The sequence below is a fragment of the Saccopteryx leptura genome, chromosome 4, assembly GCF_036850995.1.
Source record: "Saccopteryx leptura isolate mSacLep1 chromosome 4, mSacLep1_pri_phased_curated, whole genome shotgun sequence".
Taxonomy (NCBI): Eukaryota; Metazoa; Chordata; class Mammalia; order Chiroptera; family Emballonuridae; genus Saccopteryx; species Saccopteryx leptura.
In genome coordinates this window covers 209,247,461-209,271,273 of record NC_089506.1, presented here as the reverse complement: position 1 = coordinate 209,271,273, position 23,813 = coordinate 209,247,461, and the positions used below count along the sequence as shown (strand labels likewise).

Here is a 23,813-nt window from a genome sequence, read left to right as displayed (position 1 = left end):
CGTTCAGAAGCAAGCGCTGTCCCCTGGGCACCTCCTGCGTCGATCCGCAGCGGCTGACACGCCCACAATATCATCTAAGTAAATAAAAAAATTCAGCGTGGGTTTAGTAAATTAATCCTGACAAGAATAAATTGAATAATTTCAGGGCCACGGCAAGAGTTCTGATGCTGCCAGATGGCGTGTGTGTGTGTGTGTGTGTGTGTGTGTGTGTGTGTGTGTCACTTGTATGGGTCCTTAGCGGCAGATTAAAAACAAAAGCCTGCCTTTGGTTTATTGGTGGCGATAGGCAGGAGATACACGCCTGCCACGTGTGCGTGGGAAAATCAGAATGGGATGTGGACGTATCCCTGCAAATTCAGCGGTATTTTCTCTGGAGGGCGGAAAGGAAATTCACGCGTCACCTGGTCAAATCAGCGCAAAAGCCACAGGGCGCTAACTCTTTCTCACTTTGTATCCAGATGGCATCTCTTAGGTTCAGACATAATCTAGGCGTTTCTATCGCTCCTATGCCAGCTTAACCGCTGCTTTCTCTTCATGGTTCTTAGACGATCAATTCAGAGAGAGGTCTTGGTACGAGTAAGGGGCATTTTGCTGACTCCGTGCCCGGGTTCAGTCAGAGACCTCCGTGGGAAAAATAGGAGCATGAGTGAGGAACCCGTGACTTTCCAGTTCCAGGACTGTGCCTTGCAGATCATCTGCGAAGCTTGTCTTCATTTACCCAGGCTGCCATGGCAAAGTACCATGGATTAAACAAAAGATTTCTTTTCTTACGGTTCTGGAGGCTGGAAGTTCAAGGTCAGGGTGCCAGCATGGTTGGAGACAGCCACCTTCTCTCTGTCCTTACATGGCCCTTCCTCGGTGTGTGCCTGCAAAGAGAGAGAGCAGAGCGAGCAATCTCTGGGGTCTCTCTTCTTATAAGGGCACTAATCCTATCAGTTCAGGGCCCCACCCCTATGTCCTCATTTAACCTCACTTCTTCAGAGGCCCCTCTCCAAAATACAGTACAACCACCCTGGGCGTTAGGGCTTCTACCTGTGCCTTTGGGGACACACACATGCTCAGCCTAGGCACTTGTAAAAAGGCAGGCTCTGAATCAGTCTGTCTGGGATGAAGCCTGAGGCGCTGTGTGTGAACAACACTCCTGACAATGGCGGAGTTGCTGGGGTATGGACCCGACTCGGAAGAGCAAGTCCTCCACATGACCCCTATGTTAAGATGAGGGAACTGAGGCTTTGCAAGAAGAAGAAACGTGTTTAAGGCTGCACAGCTGTTAGCTGGGAACGGCTCACGTCAGTGCTGGAATCTGATGCCAGGAAGGCAATTGCTAGCTAACTGCACACTGGTCTGTAGTGTCTCAGCCCTGCGTCCACAGTGGCACCTTCTGGAGGGCTTCACAACATACAGATTTCTGGGGCCTGGTCTCAGAGGATCTGATTCCACTAGGTTGGAGGTGGGGCTTGAGAATATGCATTTTAATAACTTCCCAAGGGATGCTCTCGCATCTAATCTGGGGAGTGCACTTTGAGACCCGCAGCGGAGCCTCTTCTCCAGAAGTTTTTGCTTCAGGCGACCCTCCCTCCCCACAGCAAGGAAGACTTTGAGACACATGGCCTGAGTTCTCCAGACTGACCAACACCTGCACTAGAATACAGTCACCTGGAAGGCGTGGAAAGGGTCACGTCAGGAGCCAGTTCTACGTAGAGACTTAAGCTCCAGGGCGAGTGCCCTAATCACTCATCGCGATTTTCATCTGGCAGAAACTAAGTCACGCCAACTGTGTCTGGCGGTGGGAGTTCAGAGGCAAGTGTGAAACGCACCGTTCCTGGGGCCAAACGGGCCTTCGATCACTGCTCGCTGTCCGGATCCCACCGAGCCAGTGTTAAACGTCTGCAACATAGAAAACAAAATCTTTACCCTCTGCTGTGGTCTCATTTTGTTCCACCCTTGATTTATACAGGTCTAGAATTTGCTTCATTTATGAATAATAAATCCTATTCTCATGGCACGTCAGCAGAATAAAGTCAAACTGCTCCTTGGTGAGAGAGTAAACTTAACTTACCCCAAACTGGGCCATTATTGTTGGAAGACCTGCCACACCCCCAGTCCCTTCCTCTCCGTGGCTCGTATGCTCAGGCCCGAAACCTAGGAAGTGGCTCCCGACCACCTCCGTCTGATCTTCACAGTCCACGTCCATATTTCAGGACATCTGTTGACCCTGTCCAGTCTCTGACCCCTCCCTCTGCCCCCTTCCCAGCCACCATCCTGACACCTGAGCGCCTGAGCCGGTCTTCTTGCTGGCGCACTGGGTTCTCACCCATCTATTCTGTTAAAACTGAGCCAGAACATGTCTGCCCTCTGCAGGACTGCTGCGTGGAAACAAGTTCTCGTGAGCATGTGGAGAGATGGGAACCCCCTGCACTGCTGGTGGGAATGCAAAATGGTGCAGCCGCTGTGGAAAACAGTATGATGGCGGCTTTCTAATAAAACCAGCCTGTGAGCCAGCCATTCCGTGTCGCATCTTGGCATCTAGGCACAATATTTGAAACCAGGGACCTGAATAGATCCGTGTACACCTGCGTTCATAGCAGCATTATTCACTGCAGCTCAAAGAAGCATCCAGCATCTACCAATGGATGAGTGGATAAACAACATGCGGTCTATACTCATAATGAAACATCATGCCCTATCATGGACTGTTAAGTCAGGAATGAAATTCTGACACATGTTGCTGCCTGGACGAATTTTAGACAAAGACATTTATACTAAATGAAATAAACCAGACACCAAAGAGCTAATGTTATTACGATTCCACTTGTATTAGTGTAAGAGAATAAGTTGTGCCCTCACCCAATTTGTATGTGGAAGCCCTTAACCTCCAGTGTGACTTTATTTGGGTACAGGGCCTTTAGGGAGCTAATTACCGTTAAATAAAGTCATAATGGTGGAGCCCTAACTTAATGGGACTGGTGTCCTTATGAGAAGAGAAGGAGACACCAGAGACCGCTCTCTGAGCACACAGAGAAGAGACAGGCAATGACACGGTGAGAAGGGGGTTGTCTGCAAGCCTGGAAGAGAGGTCTCACCAAAACCACTCATAACAGCACTTAGATATGGGACATCTAGACTCCAGCACTGTGAGAAAATGCGTTTCTTTGGTTTAATCTACTCAATCTGAGGACTTTTGTTATGGCAGGCCGCGGGGAGGGCGTTTGGGGACTTGTGTAATGGGGACAGAGGGTTAGCTTGGGAAAAAGAAAACGTTTGGAGATGGATTTCGGTGCTGGTTCCACAACAATGTGTATGTGCTCAGTGCCACTGAACTGTAGACTAAAAAATGGTTAAAATAGTAAATGTTATATGTATTTTGTTACAATAAGAAAAACAGTAATCTGAGTGGTTCTTTACTGGTCACATCTCCCCCTGCTTTCCTGATGTACTTCCCTCCTGCCACAGCTGCACCCCTCTAGCCCGGATGTGTCTGCACCTCCCCCTGGGATGCTCCTTCCCTGGGATGCTCCTTCCCCGGGATGCTCCTCCCGCCCCCCAATGCTCCTTCCCCAGGATGCTCCCTCCCCCGGGATGCTCTTCCCTTGGGATGCTCCTTCCCCTGGGAGGCTCCTTCCCCAGGATGCTCCTCCCGCCCCCCAATGCTCCTTCCCCAGGATGCTCCTTCCCCAGGATGCTCCTTCCCCCGGGATGCTCCTTCCCCAGGATGCTCCTTCCCCCAGGATGTTCCTTCCCCCAGGATGCTCCTCCCCCCCGGGATGCTCCTTCCCCCCCGGGATGCTCCTTCCCCCCCAGGATGCTCCTTCCTTCCTGGGATGCTCCTCCCCCCCGGGATGCTCCTTCCCCCAGGATGCTCCTTCCCCCGGGATGCTCCTTCCCCAGGATGCTCCTTCCCCCAGGATGTTCCTTCCCCCAGGATGCTCCTTCCCCCAGGATGCTCCTTCCCTGGGATTCTCCTTCCCTGGAGGGCCCCACAGCCCATCCCATAGCCTTCTTTAGCCTTTGCTCAGTTGCTGCTTCTCTTTAAAATCTAATCTTTTTTCTCCTACTCTCAGCATTTCCCATGCTCTTTTCTCTGCTTTATTTTTCTTCATAGTATGCATCCTCTTCTAAAATAGCAAACATTTATTGACATTTCTTTTCATTGTATGTCTTTTCTAATGGAATATAAGTATTCATGTGTGTATGCTACTGAGTCCTCCGTGCCTAGAGCAAGGCCTGGCGAGCAATGTGTACTGAATGCGTATCTTTGATTGAATAATGGATATCGGAGTTGCTTATGTGTGTGCCTGCCATTTTGTCTAAGAGGCAAGTTCCTTGAGGATGGGAACCATGTTTTTGTTTTTGTTTTCACCATTACATTTAAGAGCAATAAGGAAAAAATGCATAAAAAACAAGTATAAGACTCAATATAGATGAATGGATGGATGGATGGCTGTGTGGGTGGATGGATGGATGATGAATGGTGCATGATGGGTGGATGATGAATGGATTGGTCAGGTGGACGGATGGATGGTGGGTAGATGGACAGATGAATGGGTGAATGAAATGATAAAAAACAGACAGTGGTGGGTTTGTGTCAAAGGGAGGGTGATCTGACTGTCCTAAACCTGAAAGGAAAGAGAGACATTAAGTCTGATTAAGGGCAGCTTTTACAGATGAGAACAGAGGTGCCCAGGGAGCCCATTGTTATATGAAGCATCAGTTTCTCTTTGTTGTGGCCTCTGATCCATAGCTTTTGCCTTTCCCCCACATCTGCATGCAATCAAGCTTAGTTATGATGTCCATATGTCTCTAACGCGCACACCAAGGCATAGACTTCTGCAAAGCGCTATAAAGAGCAATGGCTCGAGAAAGCCTGCGAGGAGGGTGAGCTCTTTATTACTTTAAAGGGCGTTTCAACGACACTGCTGAGCATTTCCTGACCCTAAGTCTGACTCCTGTTCTTTCTCTCTCTCATTTCTCCTCCTCTCAGGATATCAAAGCAGACTGCAATACCTGTGTGGAAATAGAGGACAGAAAGGTAAGTCGCTATTTTTCATTGTTTTAGTTTCGAACCAAACAGGAACTCGGTGATTTCAACCCCATGTTCAGGGCATGCCTCGCTAGATGATGACTTGCAAAGGAGATGCATGCGGTAATGTTAGACACGCAGAAACAATCGTGCCTTCAATTGTGCAGTGATGTTTTTCTGGTGATCTGTGTTGTTCTGATGACTTCGGTGAAGAGTGTATAATGGAATTTATTTTAAAAATTGGGGCTGCTGATTTTTGTTTTGGTCACATACTTCTCTTCAGGAAAATAGCCCATTTACCCTTTCACTCAGTTCACATTTCAGTTGAACATTGTTGATGATTATATAGAACCCCATGTATTACATATGATTGAGTAATGTTAAATAGAGTGCGGAGGATGCGTAATGGGGTTTTCAGGGCGTGCCTGTGTATTTGATCTGTGCACACTGAGCTGAAAGATTCTGCCTCAATTTCCATCGTGACACACTCTCAGGAGCAGCAACTTTCTGTGATATAAATCTATTTACGAGAGATGTTTTGGGGGCAGTACGGGGGGTATTTTCTACACATTTAGTTTTCCCCCATTCATCTTCTTACTGCTTTTGGGATGGAGCCCCTCAGAAAAAGCCACTGTTAGACAATGCTTTTTCACTTTAATATTCTCACGGGCTCTCTTTATTGACAAGAGCTCACAACAGTTTCTGAGGCAGTGCACACCCAAGCAGATCAAATATAACCTTTCAATCCTTGAATCCAAAGAGGTCAACTAAGGGAATTGAGGGTATGGATCTCTCAGCTGCTTGTGGCATCATTCCACAGTTTTGAAAGATGCTTCTCTTTGCAACTGTCCTATAATTGTCCAACGCCGTTATTGTTTTAAGCAGATTCTGTGATGGCTCAGTCATCTGCTCATTAAGAAGGTGGTGGAAAACTTCCCGAAACAAAAGTTTGCTTTTCAGTAAAAGGTAGTTGCCATACATTATTTCAAGGAGGGTTAATCTCCTCCCATGGCAAGGAGTAATGGCGTGGCATCTTAAATCCACTCCGCGTGATCTTCACTTAGTTGGACTTGTGCGTGGCTCTGGTTTGCAGACAGAGGTCATTTGACATGTATTTGCATTCACCACGTGTTTACTTGCTGGTGTACCTGCACGTGTGTGCTCGGGAGTCGGACAAATGGAACTGCCACTTGGGCTGAACATGTGTCCACAGATCTTTCATCTATCCCTACCAACTCTGTCATCATCAGTCCGCCCCGCCACTCTGCTCATGGTCATGGGTGAAGCATGCTCTCTGTCCTGCTTCCAGATGTCAGGGTAGACTTTTATAGAATTCACAAGCGTGTTTCTGCCCAATAAATATAAATATAAATATAAATATATATATATGTGTGTGTGTGTGTATGTATATGTGTGTGTTTATGTGTGTATATATATGTATGTGTGTGTGTATATATACATATATATATATATATATATATATATTTTTTTTTTTTACTTTCCTTGACATTAGTGTTTGATAGATGCTGCTGTTAAAACATTAGTTCCATCTCCAGCAGGATAGATGAGCAGCCCAGCTAGGCTCTGGGCAGCGAGAGCCAGCCACACCACTGCATGCCACCTACCTGAACCACCTTTGGTTCATGTCACAGTGATGACGGTGCGCAAGCCTTGGCAGCTCCATGGTGCTTACTGGCGGGGAGACGTCACATTGATCACGCTGTTCATGGCTTCAGCTTCACATGCATTTCTATGCTTTGTCATAGACCGGTGGGTTGAGGCAGACACTTCAAGTGAAGCCTCATTTCTAAAAGCACTCTTACATTGTTTTCCAAACTTGACCTCACCTGACTAATGATGCATGAATTAACCCAACCTTTGACTGCAGCTAATGGGGACGACTGCTAGAAATACAACTACTATAATACCGATTTCTGTTTTTACTGTCTTACTTCCTAAGGACTTTTAATTTCGTCTGTTCAATAGAACTTTTCTTTCTGTAGAAATTCTTTTCAGATCGACTTACTTTGTGACGCATATACATTTGGACTCTGTTCTCTGGGTCTCCTGATCTGGTTAGAAGTAGGGGTGAGGTACTGGAGGTAGTTGGGTCCTAATCAGCTAAGAGGGACAATGCCTGCCTCTGGCAGAGGAATGCCGACCCCGCCCCTCATCCAGTGAGGTGACAGCAGCCGTGGCAGCTGGAGTGGCCTTCACCCAGCTGCTCGAACGCCCCCGGTTCTTCTGCCACCCTGACGTGTAATTACGAAATTTCGCTGTTGAAACGATGATACTCACTCCCGCGTGCGTGTGTCCCTCTCCATTTAATCCGAATGCTTCTGGCGAAATCAGTAATTTGATAAAGTGGAATTGAAGTGACAAGAGATGACAGAGGTGCCAAAATAATAAGTCAACCTGCCTCTGAAGAGGCCGTCCCTTGGCCCGCGTGGATTTTTTCAAGATGCTGAGTGCTTGCAAAAAAAAAAAAAAAAAAAAAAAAAAAAAAAAGCCCAGCGTGCCAGCGTGTTTTCCCGAAAGCTCCATTTCCTGGAGTTAGGAAAGCTCGCTGTGGTGTCTCTGGGACTCGGTGGCTTCCCAAGAAAAGCTTTCTATTTCCTTTTTCCTCTTCCTGTCTTCCGCCTTCCCTTCCTTCCTGACTGCCCCTAGCTATCCCTGTGTGCTCACACTTGCACCTGTCGTATCACTATTGGCTAGCCTCTTGATCAAAGAACCTTAGAACACACCTGGTCTCAGGTTTTCTGTCGTGTCGGATACGGTCTCTCTGGCGGCCCCACCAGGGTCACCTCCTGTCCCATTCAGTAGGGCTGTTTACCTGGAGAGGAACCATTTTCCCCTTGAAAATCCTAGACCAGACAGACGTCACAACGGAGGCTACATGGTGAATGTCGAGAGTTCAGGAGAGCCCTCGTCTTCGTAAAGAAAACCGCTCCTCTTGGTTGGCACACTGTCTGGGCTCCGTCTGAGACAGCTGACAGATGGAGAGAATTTCCCTTTCTCTCCTACTTCTCTGTTTTCCTTTCTCCTCGATGCCTGTTTTCCACGGGCAGACAGAGAGCTGTCGCCCGCAGCGCCCTGCTTTCCCGGGCTGTTTACGGAGAAGCCCGTGGTGCGTGTTGGAGTGCGGTGTGGTTTTGTGTGTCTCTCTCTCTGGGTTCCAAGACCACCAACCAGCAGAGCCCCTGTGAGGGGGCCCGGGCTGGGCTGGCACCTTGGACACTTGCGGAAATCGTCCAGAGGATGTCACCGGGCGATCCGAAAGGTTCGTCGCGTTTTACACCTGTAAGCGGGAAGCAGAAGCAGCGCTAGTTCCCTCCGACAGGTGGACGCCACGGAGCGAATGCAGATCGAGCACAGGTGACATGGGGTGGCCCATCACTCAGAGCAGTGGCACGGCCTCGCCACACCGCACGCACTTGACATTTACAGTGCCTGCGCTACGGGGCGGGGGGAGGCATTCAAATTCCTTTTTATTTGTGCTGTAAAATCCATCTGCATTTCAATACTGTTATGAAAACTGCAATACAGGTGATGAGATGGGGGTGACGGGTCAGGCAGGGGGAGAATCTGTCAGGAGGAGAGGAGAACCCATTTGTCAAAAGGCTGTAAACACCGACAGGCTTTCTCTTCGCACGTTCCACCGGGCCTGGTGCCACTAAACAGTTTCCGATCCACTGTGAAATTGCACGTGCGGGTTTGAATGGTTTCCCCCAAGTTGTGGCAACTTTCAGATTCGGTCCGATTGAAGCTGAACGTGATCGGGAGGTATAGACACTGTTGTGCCGCGATTCACGCTGAGAAAGTTCTCGGCTTTTTCTTTGGCCATCCATACTCTAGATCAGGCACTGTGTGTACTTCCAGGCACTTAGGACAGCCATGCCTGGGAGGTTGCCCATGTGACCCACGTAACACGATGCTGCTCCGCATTATACAGAAGCCCAGAGAGGTGCAGTGACCTGCCCGAGATCACTCAGGCTGCATCGCAGGTCAGGGATTGACTTCAGAGATGTTTGCTCTTCCTCCAGAGGCTCTTGGCTATCAGTCTGTGCCGCCTCACACACACACACGCACACACGAAGAGAATCAAACTGGTCGGATGGGGCCAGTGTTCTTGACGATGGAAGACTTTGTGCCTGGACTGGTATCTTCACCCATTGCCAAGGAAATAACCTGGTTTTTGATTTGGGACAGCCAGTGTTTCAGCCCTTGCTGGCACTCGGTGGGGGTTTGTCACAGCCTTGTCAGTACTGCCCCCCTGGGAGCCACTGGCACCTGGCTGGGGGGGGAGCAGCTTCTTCTGGTCTTCAGAACGAGAGACTGTGGCCTCAGAGTACAGTTCTGGCTTCAGTTTCCCAAAGACCTGGTTTTTGAGTTTCCCGCAGGGCGTATTGCAAGAAGTAGAAGTCCGGTGTCTAAGCACAGGAGCCAATACAATGCAGGAGTTTAAGACCACAGGCTTTGGAGCCACAGAGTCCTGGGCTTTTATCTTCCTCCTCCTCCTCCTCCTCCTCCTTCTCAGCAGCTCTGGGACCCAGAGACGTGACCTTGGCCTCCATTTGCCCATCGGTAAATTGGCGATAATAAAGTCCACGTGAAGAGTGGGCTTGGGGAACTGACAAGATCTCACTGCAAAGCAGTACGTGGGATGCCTGGCACAAAATAAGAACTCAAATCAGCTGGAGCGACTTTTGTTTCTGTGTTTGCTCTCCTCCGTAACTACAGGCATTCCATGTCACTAATTATTAAATTCCTTTAAATGGAAAGTGGCATAGGGGTGCAGAGAAGTGGGCGCCCAATGGGACCGAGGAGGCTTTGGGAATATTCTAGAGTGGAAGAGGTGCGTGGCTTAATTCAGGGAATGGGAATGGCCACCTCACCTGTCTGCTGGGTCCAGGTAGACGTCATGCGTTAATAAATGGAAACGCGATGTCTGCAGGGCAGTGGAAGTGGCGAGGACAGCAGGGAACTCAAGAACAATGGCCCCATACGCAGGGACCAGTATCCAGCTACCTGTCGCCATGTGGAATAGGGGTTCGGTGTGGCCCTTTTTAAAGCCAATCTGAAAAGTCTGGATTTTAATGTAAATCCCTGATGTTTAAAATGCCATACAAACCAAGTAAAACACATATGCAGAAGAGGTTCGATAGACTTACAATCTATGACTTGCACACTAGGAAGAGCTCTCCTGTGCCTGACTCTGGGGGTGGAGGTCACGGGAGGCCCGCCTGGCAGAGGGAAGAGGATGGGCAAATGCCCTGAGGTTGTTTAAGGTAGATTAAGGGCCGGGGTGCGTACCCTCGGTGGCCCCAGGGAGATGGAGCCATGAGCACATGGAGGACATGGAGGGGAGGGTTTGCTGGGGGGATAGATCTGGGCTTCGCGTCAGTCTCCCCTCCAGGGGGAAGTGGAGAATAAGGGAGGACATATTTGTATGGAACCAAGGAGATGAAACTGTGTGATGATCTCAGTCACTGAGACAGCCATGAGGAAAGGACTGGGGCCAGAGGCCGGAGGTGAGGCCAGAGGCCGGAGGAGGGCCAGAGCCCGGAGGTAGGGCCAGAGCCCTGAGATGGGGCCAGAGGCCGGAGGTGGGGCCAGAGCCCGGAGGTGGGGCAGAGCCTGGAGGTGGGGCAGAGCCCGGAGGTGGGGCAGAGCCTGGAGGTGGGGACCAAGTGGAGGTGGGGCAGAGCCCGGAGGTGGGGCAGAGCCAGGAGGTGGGGCAGAGCCCGGAGGTGGGGCAGAGCCAGGAGGTGGGGCAGAGCCTGGAGGTGGGGCAGAGCCAGGAGGTGGGGCAGAGCCCGGAGGTGGGGACCAAGTGGAGGTGGGGCAGAGCCCGGAGGTGGGGCAGAGCCTGGAGGTGGGGACCAAGCCCGGAGGTGGGGCAGAGCCCGGAGGTGGGGCAGAGCCAGGAGGTGGGGCAGAGCCTGGAGGTGGGGCCAGAGCCCGGAGGTGGGGCAGAGCCCGGAGGTGGGGACCAAGTGGAGGTGGGGCAGAGCCCGGAGGTGGGGACCAAGTGGAGGTGGGGCAGAGCCCGGAGGTGGGGCAGAGCCTGGAGGTGGGGCCAGAGCCCGGAGGTGGGGCAGAGCCCGGAGGTGGGGCAGAGCCCGGAGGTGGGGCAGAGCCCAGAGGTGGGGACCAAGCCCGGAGGTGGGGCAGAGCCCGGAGGTGGGGCAGAGCCTGGAGGTGGGGCACAGCCCAGAGGTGGGGCAGAGCCCGGAGGTGGGGCAGAGCCAGGAGGTGGGGCAGAGCCCGGAGGTGGGGACCAAGTGGAGGTGGGGCAGAGCCCGGAGGTGGGGCAGAGCCCGGAGGTGGGGACCAAGCCCGGAGGTGGGGCAGAGCCAGGAGGTGGGGCAGAGCCCGGAGGTGGGGACCAAGTGGAAGTGGGGCAGAGCCCGGAGGTGGGGCAGAGCCCGGAGGTGGGGACCAAGTGGAGGTGGGGCAGAGCCCGGAGGTGGGGCAGAGCCCGGAGGTGGGGCAGAGCCCGGAGGTGGGGACCAAGCCCGGAGGTGGGGCAGAGCCCGGAGGTGGGGCAGAGCCCGGAGGTGGGGACCAAGCCCGGAGGTGGGGCAGAGCCAAGAGGTGGGGCAGAGCCTGGAGGTGGGGCAGAGCCTGGAGGTGGGGCAGAGCCCGGAGGTGGGGCAGAGCCTGGAGGTGGGGCAGAGCCCGGAGGTGGGGCAGAGCCTGGAGGTGGGCCAGAGCCCTGAGATGGGGCCAGAGGCCGGAGGTGGGGCCAGAGGCTGGAGGTGGGGCCAGAGCCTGGAGGTGAGTCAGAGCCCGGAGGTGGGGACCAAGCCCGGAGGTGGGGCACAGCCCGGAGGTGGGGCACAGCCCGGAGGTGGGGCCAGAGGCCAGAGGTGGGGACCAAGTAGAGGTGGGGCAGAGCCCGGAGGTGGGGACCAAGCCTGGAGGTGGGGCAGAGCCCGGAGGTGGGGCCAGAGGCCGGCCTTGGCTGAGGACAGGAGCGGAGGGAAGGTGAGCGCTGTGGCTAGAACGGGATGCCGGCAGCCAGGACTCTGAGAATTAATGGGGCTGGTTGCCAGCCCGGCATCCCCTTTCCAAAGACGTGTGATGGAGGAGGACTGTGTTGTCCTGCAGGCTGGCCTTGCCCAAGAGTGAGACTCAGATGACAGATGCGGTGCCTTCAGGTGGCGCCTGGGCATGGACTCTAATCAGTGAAGAAGCAAAGTCGCCCTCTGTCAATCATTTTTCAGACCTTGGGATTATATCAAGGGGAAATAATTTGGGATGTTGTATGTTTGTTCATTTAACAAATCCAAAGTTCTAAAAAATTTGTTAATCTGCCTTTTTAACCAAGAGGCCCAGAACTCTGGACAGGCGCTTCTAATATCTAACTATAGTTTCATAACCATGTCTTATTTTTGATTAGGGTTATATTCTATAAATAACAAATGATACTGCACTTCCTGTGTGCTTCAATAAAATACTTCCTTTTTAAAATTTCTACTTAAGATTTATTTTCATAACTTTAACCCATCTCTCAAGAACAAAAGAACTGAGTCTAATGAACACCAGATTGATGTAGAAACATTGTATACGTGGACTGCAAATAACTGGAGGTTAAGGACCAGTTTTCTGATGGTGGCTTGCCATCACAAGTGGGGCTTGGGAAGTTTTAAGCTCTCCCCATCTGCAAGGGGGACTTGAGGGGACATCAGGGACTAGAGGGGGACGGAAGCAGGGTCCAGGCTAGAGTGCAGACGAGAGGTCGTGAGCCTGAACCAGAGCCACGCGGGAGAGGCAGAGGGAGATCTGGTTTGCGAGAGAGCGAATCAGTCCTGTCCATGCGGTTTAGTGACTCTTCTGTGGGTCGTGGGCAGCTCCATCCAGGACCATCTCAGAGACTGCTCAGGCCCAAGCATCGGTGTGCAGCTGACGCCATGAGAAGCGGACGAGCTGATAAACTGGGACAATAACTGAGCCTCGTGGGTCTTCGAGGCTTGGATGCCGGCGAGGTTGCAAATGAGCACAGAGCTGTCACCCGACTTGGTTTTCTATTAGCGCTGCTCTTTCACTGTGCTGTGGCTGGGAGTGGATGAGGCCTTTGGGCTCGGACAGGCAGAACAAAGGCAGAGGAGGAGGCGCGCTCCGTATTCAGAGGGGCCCTCCCAGGGCTGGGAAGCATTCGTGGACGAGGGTCTCATTAAAGACTGAAATGAGATCTTCGCGGCAAACCTTCAGGGACAGAGTCAGCAGTGAGCACCATTTAGCCAGACTCACAGAATTCATCTGGGGATTGGGTTTCTTTTTTGTTCTCAGTGTCCTTTGTTTAAGGATGATTATATGTCTGCATTAAATGGGAAGACACTCTAAGATTCCCCAAAGCTGTGAAATGAAAATTAAAGTGTCCCCAAGGAATGGTATTTTAAGTTGCAGTCAAAGGGGGAAGCGGGGGATAGACTGCAGAGCGGGGCACAGAGTTGGAAGTCTGCAGGAAGAAGCGTGGCATGCTTTGGGACATGACGAGAGGCGTGTGGCTTGAGAGGAGGCTGGAAAGCAGGCAGGGGCCAAGTCATCTGAGGCTGTATAAGCCGGGGGGGGGGGGCGCTTTGTCCCTTATCAGAGGGTGAAGTCTGTTTCACGTGGACTGTGATCGGATCCTGTGGAATAACCAGCTGCATACAGATGTTTCCATTGCCTCCTGGTGTGTGCCTGCTCATAGCTTCTGTCTGGCCAGCAAGGACCCTGGCAGGCCACCCACGTCGCCACTGTCTGTGGCCAAGGTGTCGGCCAGAGTCATTTAACACCAGCAGAGCCTTTGTCTGCATTGCTTGGCTCTTCTATTTGTGCCAAGAGACTACATCTCTTGCAAATTCCTCAGAACAGTGAGTCCTCTTAAGCGTGATCAACCATCATGCCTATCGGCAAGGCGCTCCTTCCAAATGAACTCACAGCCACTCGCCAGCCTGCGGATTGGCGGTGTTCAGGGCAGCAGCTCCCTGTCCCGCCCATCTCCAGCCAAAAAAACTGGTGCCACCCAGCGCCGGCAGAGCGACTCATGTCGGCAGACTCGCCTCGGCTCCTTTGCTCAGCACGGGTTTGCGGCTGAGATGGTGAGATTTGGTGTGCGTCCCACAAAGAGACCCCTGTTTTCTTCCAGGAAACAGGACACTGTGGCAGAGACCTGCACATACGGTCACCAACGCCGACACTCAACATTATTTTCACTTAGCCAAGGAGTAGAGATGGGCTATCCCAGGGTCTGGAATTGTGTGTTTGGAACCTCAAAGAGGAGGGGATAGAAGTAAACTGTGAAAAGGAACACCCCAACACACACATGTGTGCGCACGCGCGCGCACACACACACACACATACACACACCTTGGTTGCTACTGAGAACCCCTTAGCATCCTTGTTCCCTTCTACATAATCTATTTCAAGAGACGGTGTAGTATATTGAGGCTGGAGTCCTGGGTCTGCACTTTACAAGTTGAGACATCTTGGGAAACTCCCTCTGGGTTGCTGGTTCACAGCCACACATCTGTGACGTGGGGTAGATAACACATGCCATGTGTAGCTTGTGAGCTGTGTTGGCCAGCATGTCTTCACTTGGGTGATAGAAAACCCAGTGGCACCAGCTTAAAGAGAGGGGGAGGGGGAAAAAGACAGATGTTGAGTCAAATGAGAGTAAAATTGGTCTGTCACTGGTATTGCTGGATCCTGGTGTTAAACATTTAAGGTGGTAAAGATGATGGCCACTTGCTTTAGGCTTACAGTCTTCCTGGGGGAAGAGAGAGCTTTTTCTCTAGTGTTTGCCCAGTTCCTGGGGGTGAGGCCCATTGGCTGAGCCCACAACCCTTAGCTCTGGGCAGTCCTCTGCTTGTCTATCTGCCTTTATCCACGAGCAGAGGTAGATGGGCCCCAGCCGCACGACTGAAATGGACTAAAAGCAGAGTCCCTAAGGATAACCTTTGCTGATTGCTTTTCCAGAAGAGAAAATGCTCAATAAAATTGCCACCAGCAAGCAATGAGCACTTACTATGTGCCAGGCACTGGTTTTAGCACTTTCTTTGCATACTATTATTAAATCCTTATAAAGATCCTTTAGAATACATACATTATTTATCCCCATGTTACAGATAAGAAAGCTGAGGGAGAGAGGTGTTATCTAACCTGCCTGAGGTCTCCCCGCACTAAGTGTGGGATGTCATTCAAGCCCTGGGGTGGGGGTGGGGGTCTGCATTTGAGCCTTCCCCTCCAGGCTGTGCCACTTCTGCCAAAGACACTGCGCCCGGGGGAAACAATAAATGGCCCATGAATGCTCCCCATGCTCTGTGCCCGGCACACAAGAGAAAGACAGCTCTACTTGTGAGAATTCTGGTTACAAAGCCCTCCATGGGACAGAAATCACCTGGGCCGCTGCTGAATGGCCTTCCGCGACAGGTCTGTGCATCTCATTGCCTCTTAATCACTCACCCGAAGGTATTATGTTGAGGTCCCGGATGGGTCTTCCCTCCAGAATGATCAAAGCGCTCTGGTCCCAGCCAGCGCCATCCTGCTCTGGCAGTTCTCTGCAGGGACAGGCAGTTCTCTCTGCAGAGCGGAGCCGCCTCCTCCAGGACGGGTCTCCGAGCTTGCCTTTTCTGTTTCCGCTGCGGGGTAACTGATGATTTCTCTTTTATGCAACTTTAAAAATGAAGTGTTAGTCACACTTCCCTCTTTCATTTATTTTAGGAAAGTTTGAAGGTGGTGGTGGGTGGGGGCATGGGAAAGGCCTGTCAAAAGCTGGAAGAGCTTCTGCAAAGTGTGTATGTGGTGTGGAGTTAAATCAGCCTCCGGTGGGAATGAGAGGCGCCGGGCACGCTCTGCGCTGCGGCGGATGGAGATGGGACAGAGAGAGCGCCGTGAATGGTACTGAGGAGGATCAGGCCTGTTTGTCTGATACACCCTCCATCAGCCTTGAAGTTGGCTTTCGGAAGCTGGTCTAATAAATCCCAGCTACAACAGAGTCAGTCAGGATTCTCAAGGGCCTGGGTTTGAATCCCATCTTGTCTGCTTCCTGGTTGTTTAACCTCTCAGATGCCTAAATTCTCATATATGATAAAAGCGAGAGTATGAGAACAGATCATTTCTGGGGTCGGAGTGCAACTCAGTGAGGTAATAATGTACTTTGGGAATTAAGCATCGGGGCCTGGCACAATCAGTAAAAGCTGCTGCGTTATGATATTCTTTATATTTGCTTCCCTCCGACTCTTCTTTCATCCTTGTCTCGGTTTCTTAGATCTCTCAGGGGATCAAAAAAGTTACATCTAGAACCGGGTAAGTAAACAGCAAAGTAAGTAACAGAGCTGAAACTAGATACCAGGTCTCCAATGACAAGGCTAGGGTTCTGTGTATCCAGCAGGTACTTATCAATCTGGGTGAAGGTGTAGAGGGAGGGATGAGAAAGTAAACGGTAAGGCCTGTGATTGCAAACAGATTTCATCTCCAGGGTCAACGTAGATTGATAGTGGCTGCAACCAATGCTGTGTTAACGAGGAGGAGTCTAAGCTGTGAGTTCTACTAGAAAGAGTGCATGGTTGATTAGTGATGCCTCCCAAGGGTGGAGGAGGGGGAGTTACGGTGAGTGTGCCCAGAATAGGTCATCCCTGGTGCAGTATCTGGCAAGTGATGAGTGATACAATCCCAAACGCTCTGTAGTTAAGCCCAAAGATGAAGACGGACACCTCAAGCTTCTGTGGCCTTCACTGCTTGGTCTTGTCTTTAGGAACACCTGTTGCATTTATTACGTTATGGAATTGCATCCATCAAGGCACTGGTATTTTTATAGATAGTGCCCAGCTTGGAAACAATTTAGTACATCAGAGCTTTATATTAGGCATGAGTAGATGAGCAGCCACACTTTTCTAGGCCCTCGAGAAGTGTACTCTGTTGATTGCATTTGGGTGATAATTTTGCTGACTTCAGCTTCTGATAGGGAGGGTTATGTTTTTGAAACCTTAATTTTAAAAGTGTGATTTGTTCATAATGATATCTGTCATCTGTCTGCAGTTATGTATTAATTGAATTGCTTACATTTTAATATCATTAACTATGGCTATTATTTCCATTCGCCACTTATTTTACTTTAAAAAGTAAAACATGTCTGTTCTCTTTGTGTAAATCTTAGTGATGCTTCTCTCTTTAACCTCTGAATTAAAATGCATTTAGAAAATGTTAATTAAGTGCAGAGCTAAGATAATTCTGTCATCTCTTCTTTTCAAAAAAAAAAAAAAAAAAAAAAAACCCCAAACTGGCCATCAGTTCTTATTGTGATGAGTGGAGTGAGCATTAATTAATTTTCTTCTCTTCAGTTGGTGCATTTGATGATCCCACGTCTTGAGACGTGATGGCGACTATATGCTTTGGATAGGAAGCATGCCCTGTCCAAATGTGATTTATGTGGTCCCAGTACTTTTGCACAGGTCAGCTGAAATTTCCTTCATGTTGATCAAGGTCAGAAAACCCAGGGATTGTGCCATCCATCTCAGCAGCCAGAGTGCTGAAGTCATCTTCGATGGAGCTTGGTGTGACGGCGGCAGCATCGCAGGAGGGGTGGGGAAACGTTCATGCCTCCATATGCAACCACACATGTGCACACACATGCACACAGATGAGCCTAAGCGCGTTACATACAGAGTTGTTGATATCCCAGGGCTTGCTTTTTTTTTTTTTCCTTTTTTTTTTTTTTTTTTTTACTAGTTGTAAGCTTAGACTTTGTTTTTTGCATGAAGTCATCAAAAATGCATTATCTTTTACTGTGGCCATTGTGAATGAAAAGTTATCAGAATGTTCTGGTTGACCAGAAGTTATTCATATTTTCTTGTTTAACCCAGATGTTTTCTGGGTGGATGGGAGGACAGGTCCCTGAGAACAGAAACGATCTCAAGTTTGGGATATCTGGCTTTCGGGACAGGGAGCAAAAGTAGGGAGGCAGAGGTTTGTCACGAGCCCGGCTGGCAGGACATGACTCAGCCAGGGAGGGGTCACAGCTGCTCTCAGTCGTCTGACCCCCTTACGTGACTAGCTCTGTGGCACACAGAGAATCGAGTCAAAGAAGTGACTGGACACTTTAAGTGCATCTCTGCATCCCCTCAGAATAGCACCCTAACTTGCGGTTGTGAAAAAGACATAGTGCTTAATTTGATCTGTTCAGACTGAGATTTTCTGTTGACCCAACGTACCCGTTCACACATTGACAAATATTAATGTTGTCCTATGATAGGAATGTTTTCACGGGGAAATCATAAAAACCTGAGCGCGATCACTGAAGAACTAACAAAAAAATCATGCGAAAGAAATCATATATAACATCCAACACGTGGTGAACACCTCTCCTCCATGGCTGTACAGAAATGCAAATTAAAGCCATGGTGAGGTTCTCATTTCTACCTATTCAATTAGCCATATTGATATAAAATGAGAATAACACCGCTTCCCATTCTGGCCACGTTGCCATGAAGCTGCCTCCCACAGTTTCTTCTTCTTTTTTTTTTTTTTTCTGGCGTTGCTGCAGTCTGGTGAAAATCAGTTAAAAACCAGAGTCCCCATACCTGTGAACAACCATATAGGTAATGATTCCTTTGATTCATATATTAAGCCTACAAATTATTAATTACTCCTAGGAATATATTTCATTTTAATTGAAACAAAAGGTCACCTAAACAGACACCATTATTCTTTTATTTGCAACATCAAAAGATTGACTATAACCTAAATACCCCATCTTAAGAGAATGGCTTATTATATTGAGTATAGAATGTGACGGAGTATTGTGTGGCTGTTAAAAATGATTAATATGCTTGTATCAGAGGTGTAAGGGTTAATAATAGACATAATGCTGAATAAAAATACATCCCATAAAAGAACATGTGCTTCTGATTGTGATCATGTAGAAAATTTGCATGGGATAAGAGAAGTATTTATTTTTTCATATATTCAAACATAATTTCATTAATTTATGATTGGAGAATTAGGAAGTAAGTCATGGTTATGGTTAATTCCATGGGTCAGCTTGACTGGCCAAAGGATGCCCGGATTATACCTTATGTCTTCATGTCAGTGAGGGTGTTTCCAGATGAGATTAGCATTTGGATTGGTGGGCTCTGTATAGTAGATTGTTTTCACCAGTGTGGGTGGGCACCATTCAATCCATTGTGCGTCTGAATAGAACAAAAGGCAGAAGGAGGAGGAGTTTGGTTCTTTTTTTCTGCCTGAGGCAGAGAAGAGGCTATGAATGAAGGCAAAGACAGAAATGTATGGTCAATCCAGGAGATGAGATATTTGTATATACATAAATGTCTAGCGTACAATTCTGGACAGAGAATGGTATTAGCCAAGGTATCATGGAAGTAAAACTAGTCATAGACTTTGAGGGAGAAATAAGCACCTGCTAGAGCAGTGAGCCCTGAAAGACTGGCCGTGTGAAAGTAGCTGCCTCTCTAGAGCACAAAGAGAAGGGGATACACAGAGGGAGAAAACAATATGAGTAGAATTCTTTCTTTGGAGACATATGAAGGAAACAGTACTTTAGGATTATCACAGGAAAGAAGTGAGAAATTCAGCTTTCTTCTGATTATAATAGAAATGCAACTCAAACAGGCTCAAGCTAAAAATGCGACTGATTAACTTTATATAATGGGCTAAATAATAATCTTTGAGGAGATCTGTCAAAAGTCCCAACCTCCAAGACCTGTCCTGTGGACATGACCTTATTCGGAAATATGGTCTTTGTAGATGTAATCAAGTTAGTATGAGGTCATACTGGATTGGGGGCTGGGGGACACAGATGCAATGACTGGTGTCTTTATAAAAGAAAGGAGGGGAAGATTTGGATGCGGGGATGCAGGGATTAGAGGCTGTCTGATGACAAAGGCAGAGATAGGAGTGATGATAAGACTGCAAGCCAAGGAAAGCCAGGGGTTACCAGAAACTAGAAGAAGATCGTAGAAGCAAGGAAGGATTCCTCCCTAGAGCCTTCAGAGGGAACAGGGCTCTGCTGACACCTTGATTTTGGACTTCTAGTCTCCATAACTGGGAGAAAATATACTGTTGTTGTTGTTGTTGTTTTTTTTATTTTTTTTTTTATTCATTTTTAGAGAGTTGAGAGAGAGACAGAGAGGGAAAGAGAGGAGAGAGAGACAGAGAGAGAGAAGGAGGAGGAGCTGGAAGCATCAACTCCCATATGTGCCTTGACCAGGCAAGCCCAGGGTTTTGAACCGGCAACCTCAGCGTTTCCAGGTCGACGCTTTATCCACTGCGCCACCACAGGTCAGGCATATATTGTTGTTGTTTTAAGCCACCCAGATGGTGGCGATTGGTTACAGCAGCCCAGGACCTAATACGCTCCCACATCTGAAAGTACAAGGCTATCTGGCTTCAGGCTTAGCTAGATCCAGGTGCTCATAACATGTCATCGGGATTATGTCTGTCTCCGTCTCTGGGTTCTATTTATCTTGGAGTTGACTTAATTTCAAGCAGGCTTTTTCCAAGTGAAGCAAACTGGCTCCAAAGATCAATTCCAGACTTACCTTTGACCAACGTAGTGTCACCGTCCTAGGCTTCATCAGGTTGGAGTCCTGTGTCCACTGCTGACTGAGATCCTGACACTGTAGGTATGGAATGCTGTCGGTGGCTAGGCCTGAGTCCCATGTGCCTGAATCTTGGATTCCAAGGGAAAAGAGAGAAGAGAGGTTCCCAAAAGGAAAACTGAAGAGAGGCAAGGAGGAGAGGGATAGTTTCATCAGAAGTACATGAAAGGATGCTGCAGGGGAGAGAACACACTCACATGCACACACGCACACATGCAACATGCACACACGCGCGCGCGCGCGCACACACACACACACACACACACACACACAGTTCCTTCCCCAGGTCAGCTGGGATCAGATGACACAGAGCCATGAGCACAGGCAGGAAGGTCGTCCAGGTGGGCTTGTGGACATGGGCCCACGAGGTGAGATGTAGAGTTGCTGGGAGTTCTGTGGAAGGCCTGTCATGGGCTGAAAGGTTGGGCGAAGGTAGATTGGGGACAGAATAGCATCCCACCCTCCTCCACATCTGGGAGATCCTGAGCCCTGCCTGTCCACAGCTGGAGCACTTTCTCGGTAGGTCCTGGCCCCAGATAAACTCTCAATAGTAAATAAAGGTGTCAGAGCAACCCAGGGGCACAGTGTGAAGGGCCTGAGCTGGACCCAAGCCCTTGGGGGTAAAACACCTGACACTAGCCAGATACTGTGTTTTCCTGCACAGAACCAGAAGAGGCAATGGCTTTAGAAAGAACAACAACTGCCTGACCTGTGGTGGCGCAGTGGATTAAACGTCGACCTGGAATGCTGAGGTTGCCAGTTCAAAACCCAGAGCTTGCCTGGTCAAGGCATATATGGGAGTTGATGCTTCCTGATCCTCCTTCCTTTCTCTCTCTTTCTCTCTCTCTCCCTCTCTTCTCTAAAATGAATAAATAAATAAAAATTATTAAAAAAAAGAACAACTACTTTCGAGATCAAAATATATTCTATATACAAGACCATTGCTAAGTGCTTTACAAGCATTATTCATTTAATCTGCATGTCAAACTTCAAAAAAAAAAAAAAAGTCGATATACACCTTTTTTTCAGGTGATGAAATGGAATTCCAGAAGTATGAAGTGAGTGTTCCAGGCTCACACAGCGAGCAGACAGCAGGGCTACAGTTACAGCCGGGTTCGCCTGATCCCGAAACGCGTTCATTGGTCAGCTGCTCCCAGCTGCGGAGCACGTGAGTGGGGCCAGCCCACGTGACCGCACTTAGGCCCTGTTGTAACGTTTGACCTCCATAACTATGCATAAAGACACAGATGTGTGTGACCGATTTCTGCGGAGACTAAACGCCTTTATTTTGTGACTGTAAGTTCAAAAAGGACTTACTGCCCCAAAAGGCGACCTACATCAAAAGATCCAAAAGGGAAAGTTTTCACTATCCAGCATAAATTAAGCGCTCCATATCAAAAACATCAGGGAGCTGGAATAAATAAAAAGTAAGCCCAGAAGCAGAGTAATGACCCAGCATTCATTATAGCCTTACGTGTTCAATCAGAGATAAAATCTCATTAAAACTATATGTTTGATTAGGGAACAAGTTTGGATGGCTCCAGAAATTGGATTGCTTTATCCACACGCATACAAGCCATGAAATCTTTTTTCCCCCTCTTTTCTAACTTTAAAGACAGTGAGCACTTTATCTTCTGACACCATTATCAAGATTATCATAGAGAGGAAAACAACAGAGACTGACCAGCGACTTCGACCTCATAAAAAGAAAGGGCCTCTTTTGATAGTCTGTGGCGATTTTCAGGAATCACCTTTCTATTTCGCTAGAGTGCTCATCAATGGGGAACCACAGAGAGCAGCTAAGCTTGCACAAGCCCAAGAGACGTCCCGCATCTAACCCACGAAAAATAGAACGCAAGCCCCACATGTAATGTAGCATATCCAAGTAGCCGCAACAGAAGGGTAAAAGGGACAGATGAAATTAATCTTAATAATATATTTTATTTAGACCTATATGCCACATTATCATTTTAACATGGATCTTTATAAAATCTCTATGCTATCTTTCTATATCACACATTATATATATATATATATATATATATATATATATATATATGCATGTACTAAGTCTTTCATATGTGTTACGCATTTCCTGCCTGCACCTGCAGGACAGTTCAGTTTGGGCTGGCCTCATTTGAAGTGTTTAGCAGCCACAGGTGGTATCTGCATGGGGCAGCACAGGTACAAGGTGCTAATGTTATTTAAAAAGAAACCAAGGTGTTTAGAGTGTCCTTACAGTACACCAAAGCTGCCAGTTCGATCCTAGGTCAGGGCACATGCACGAATCCATCAATGAGTGTATACATAAACAAAACAACAAATCGATCTCTCTCTCTCTCTCTCTCTCTCTCTCTGTCTCTAAATTCAATCAATAGGTAATTTAAAAAGAGCCTATGAAATGAGTTAGTAAGTAAATAAATAAATAAATGAGAAACCAAGAATCTAAGAGGTTTTCCAATAACAAAAGAGTATCCGTTCTGAGAAACAGCTGTATACTAGATTTTCCCTTAATGATGTGCTTTTGGGAATTAATGCTTCTAAGACACAGGATACGCTGAACTGAGGTAGGAATCCTTAAAGATCTGTGTATGTCAGAATAGAGGTTCCAGCTGATTGATTTCAAGAAGTGCTAACATCCCCCCGCCACTTGAAGCTTTCCCAGTGAATCGCTGACTGTGAATAGTTGATAAGGTTTGTTATGTCGTTCATCTGGGAGGCTTGATCGATCAGTGGTTTATATAGTGTTTCCAGATGTGTAGAGCATGTATTCCACCATCCCTGTATGAAGTCATTTTGGGTCGTGCATGGATTTGTCATTTAATGTCATCACATCATAGAGCGAGAATATCATTTCCCTTTCAAACCCATTTCAGTCTTTCGAATGTGGAAGAGAACATCTCTACGTGTTACTGTTGTGTTTCTAACACCGCTCTAACCCTTGCAAATTATTTTTCACTAGAGGGAGAGCCTTCAGCAGCAAAATATCCAGCCAGAATTTCACAACTGAGGAGCACTGCAGCGTTTTCAACCTTAGAATACTCCCTAATTTTTGTGAACAGTATATTTAGTCTGATACTCTCCATCTACTTAGGGCAAATTAGACTGGTTTTCCGTTTTGACGGTGATATAGAGTAGTGTTTTGAATTTTATTTAAGCATAAAAGAGTCTCTTAAAAAAAAAAAAAA

General features: G+C 48.5%; 1 protein-coding gene across 1 annotated transcript in view; it reads left to right on the top strand.

The window, feature by feature from the left end:
* Window positions 1–23,813, top strand: part of RBFOX1 (RNA binding fox-1 homolog 1) — a 1,119,122-nt gene that overhangs the window by 147,533 nt on the left and 947,776 nt on the right. Inside the window, exon 2 of the mRNA XM_066382649.1 lies at window positions 4,982–5,029. Coding sequence (XP_066238746.1) covers window positions 4,982–5,029 — 48 coding nt within the window. The remainder of the gene's footprint in view (window positions 1–4,981; window positions 5,030–23,813) is intronic.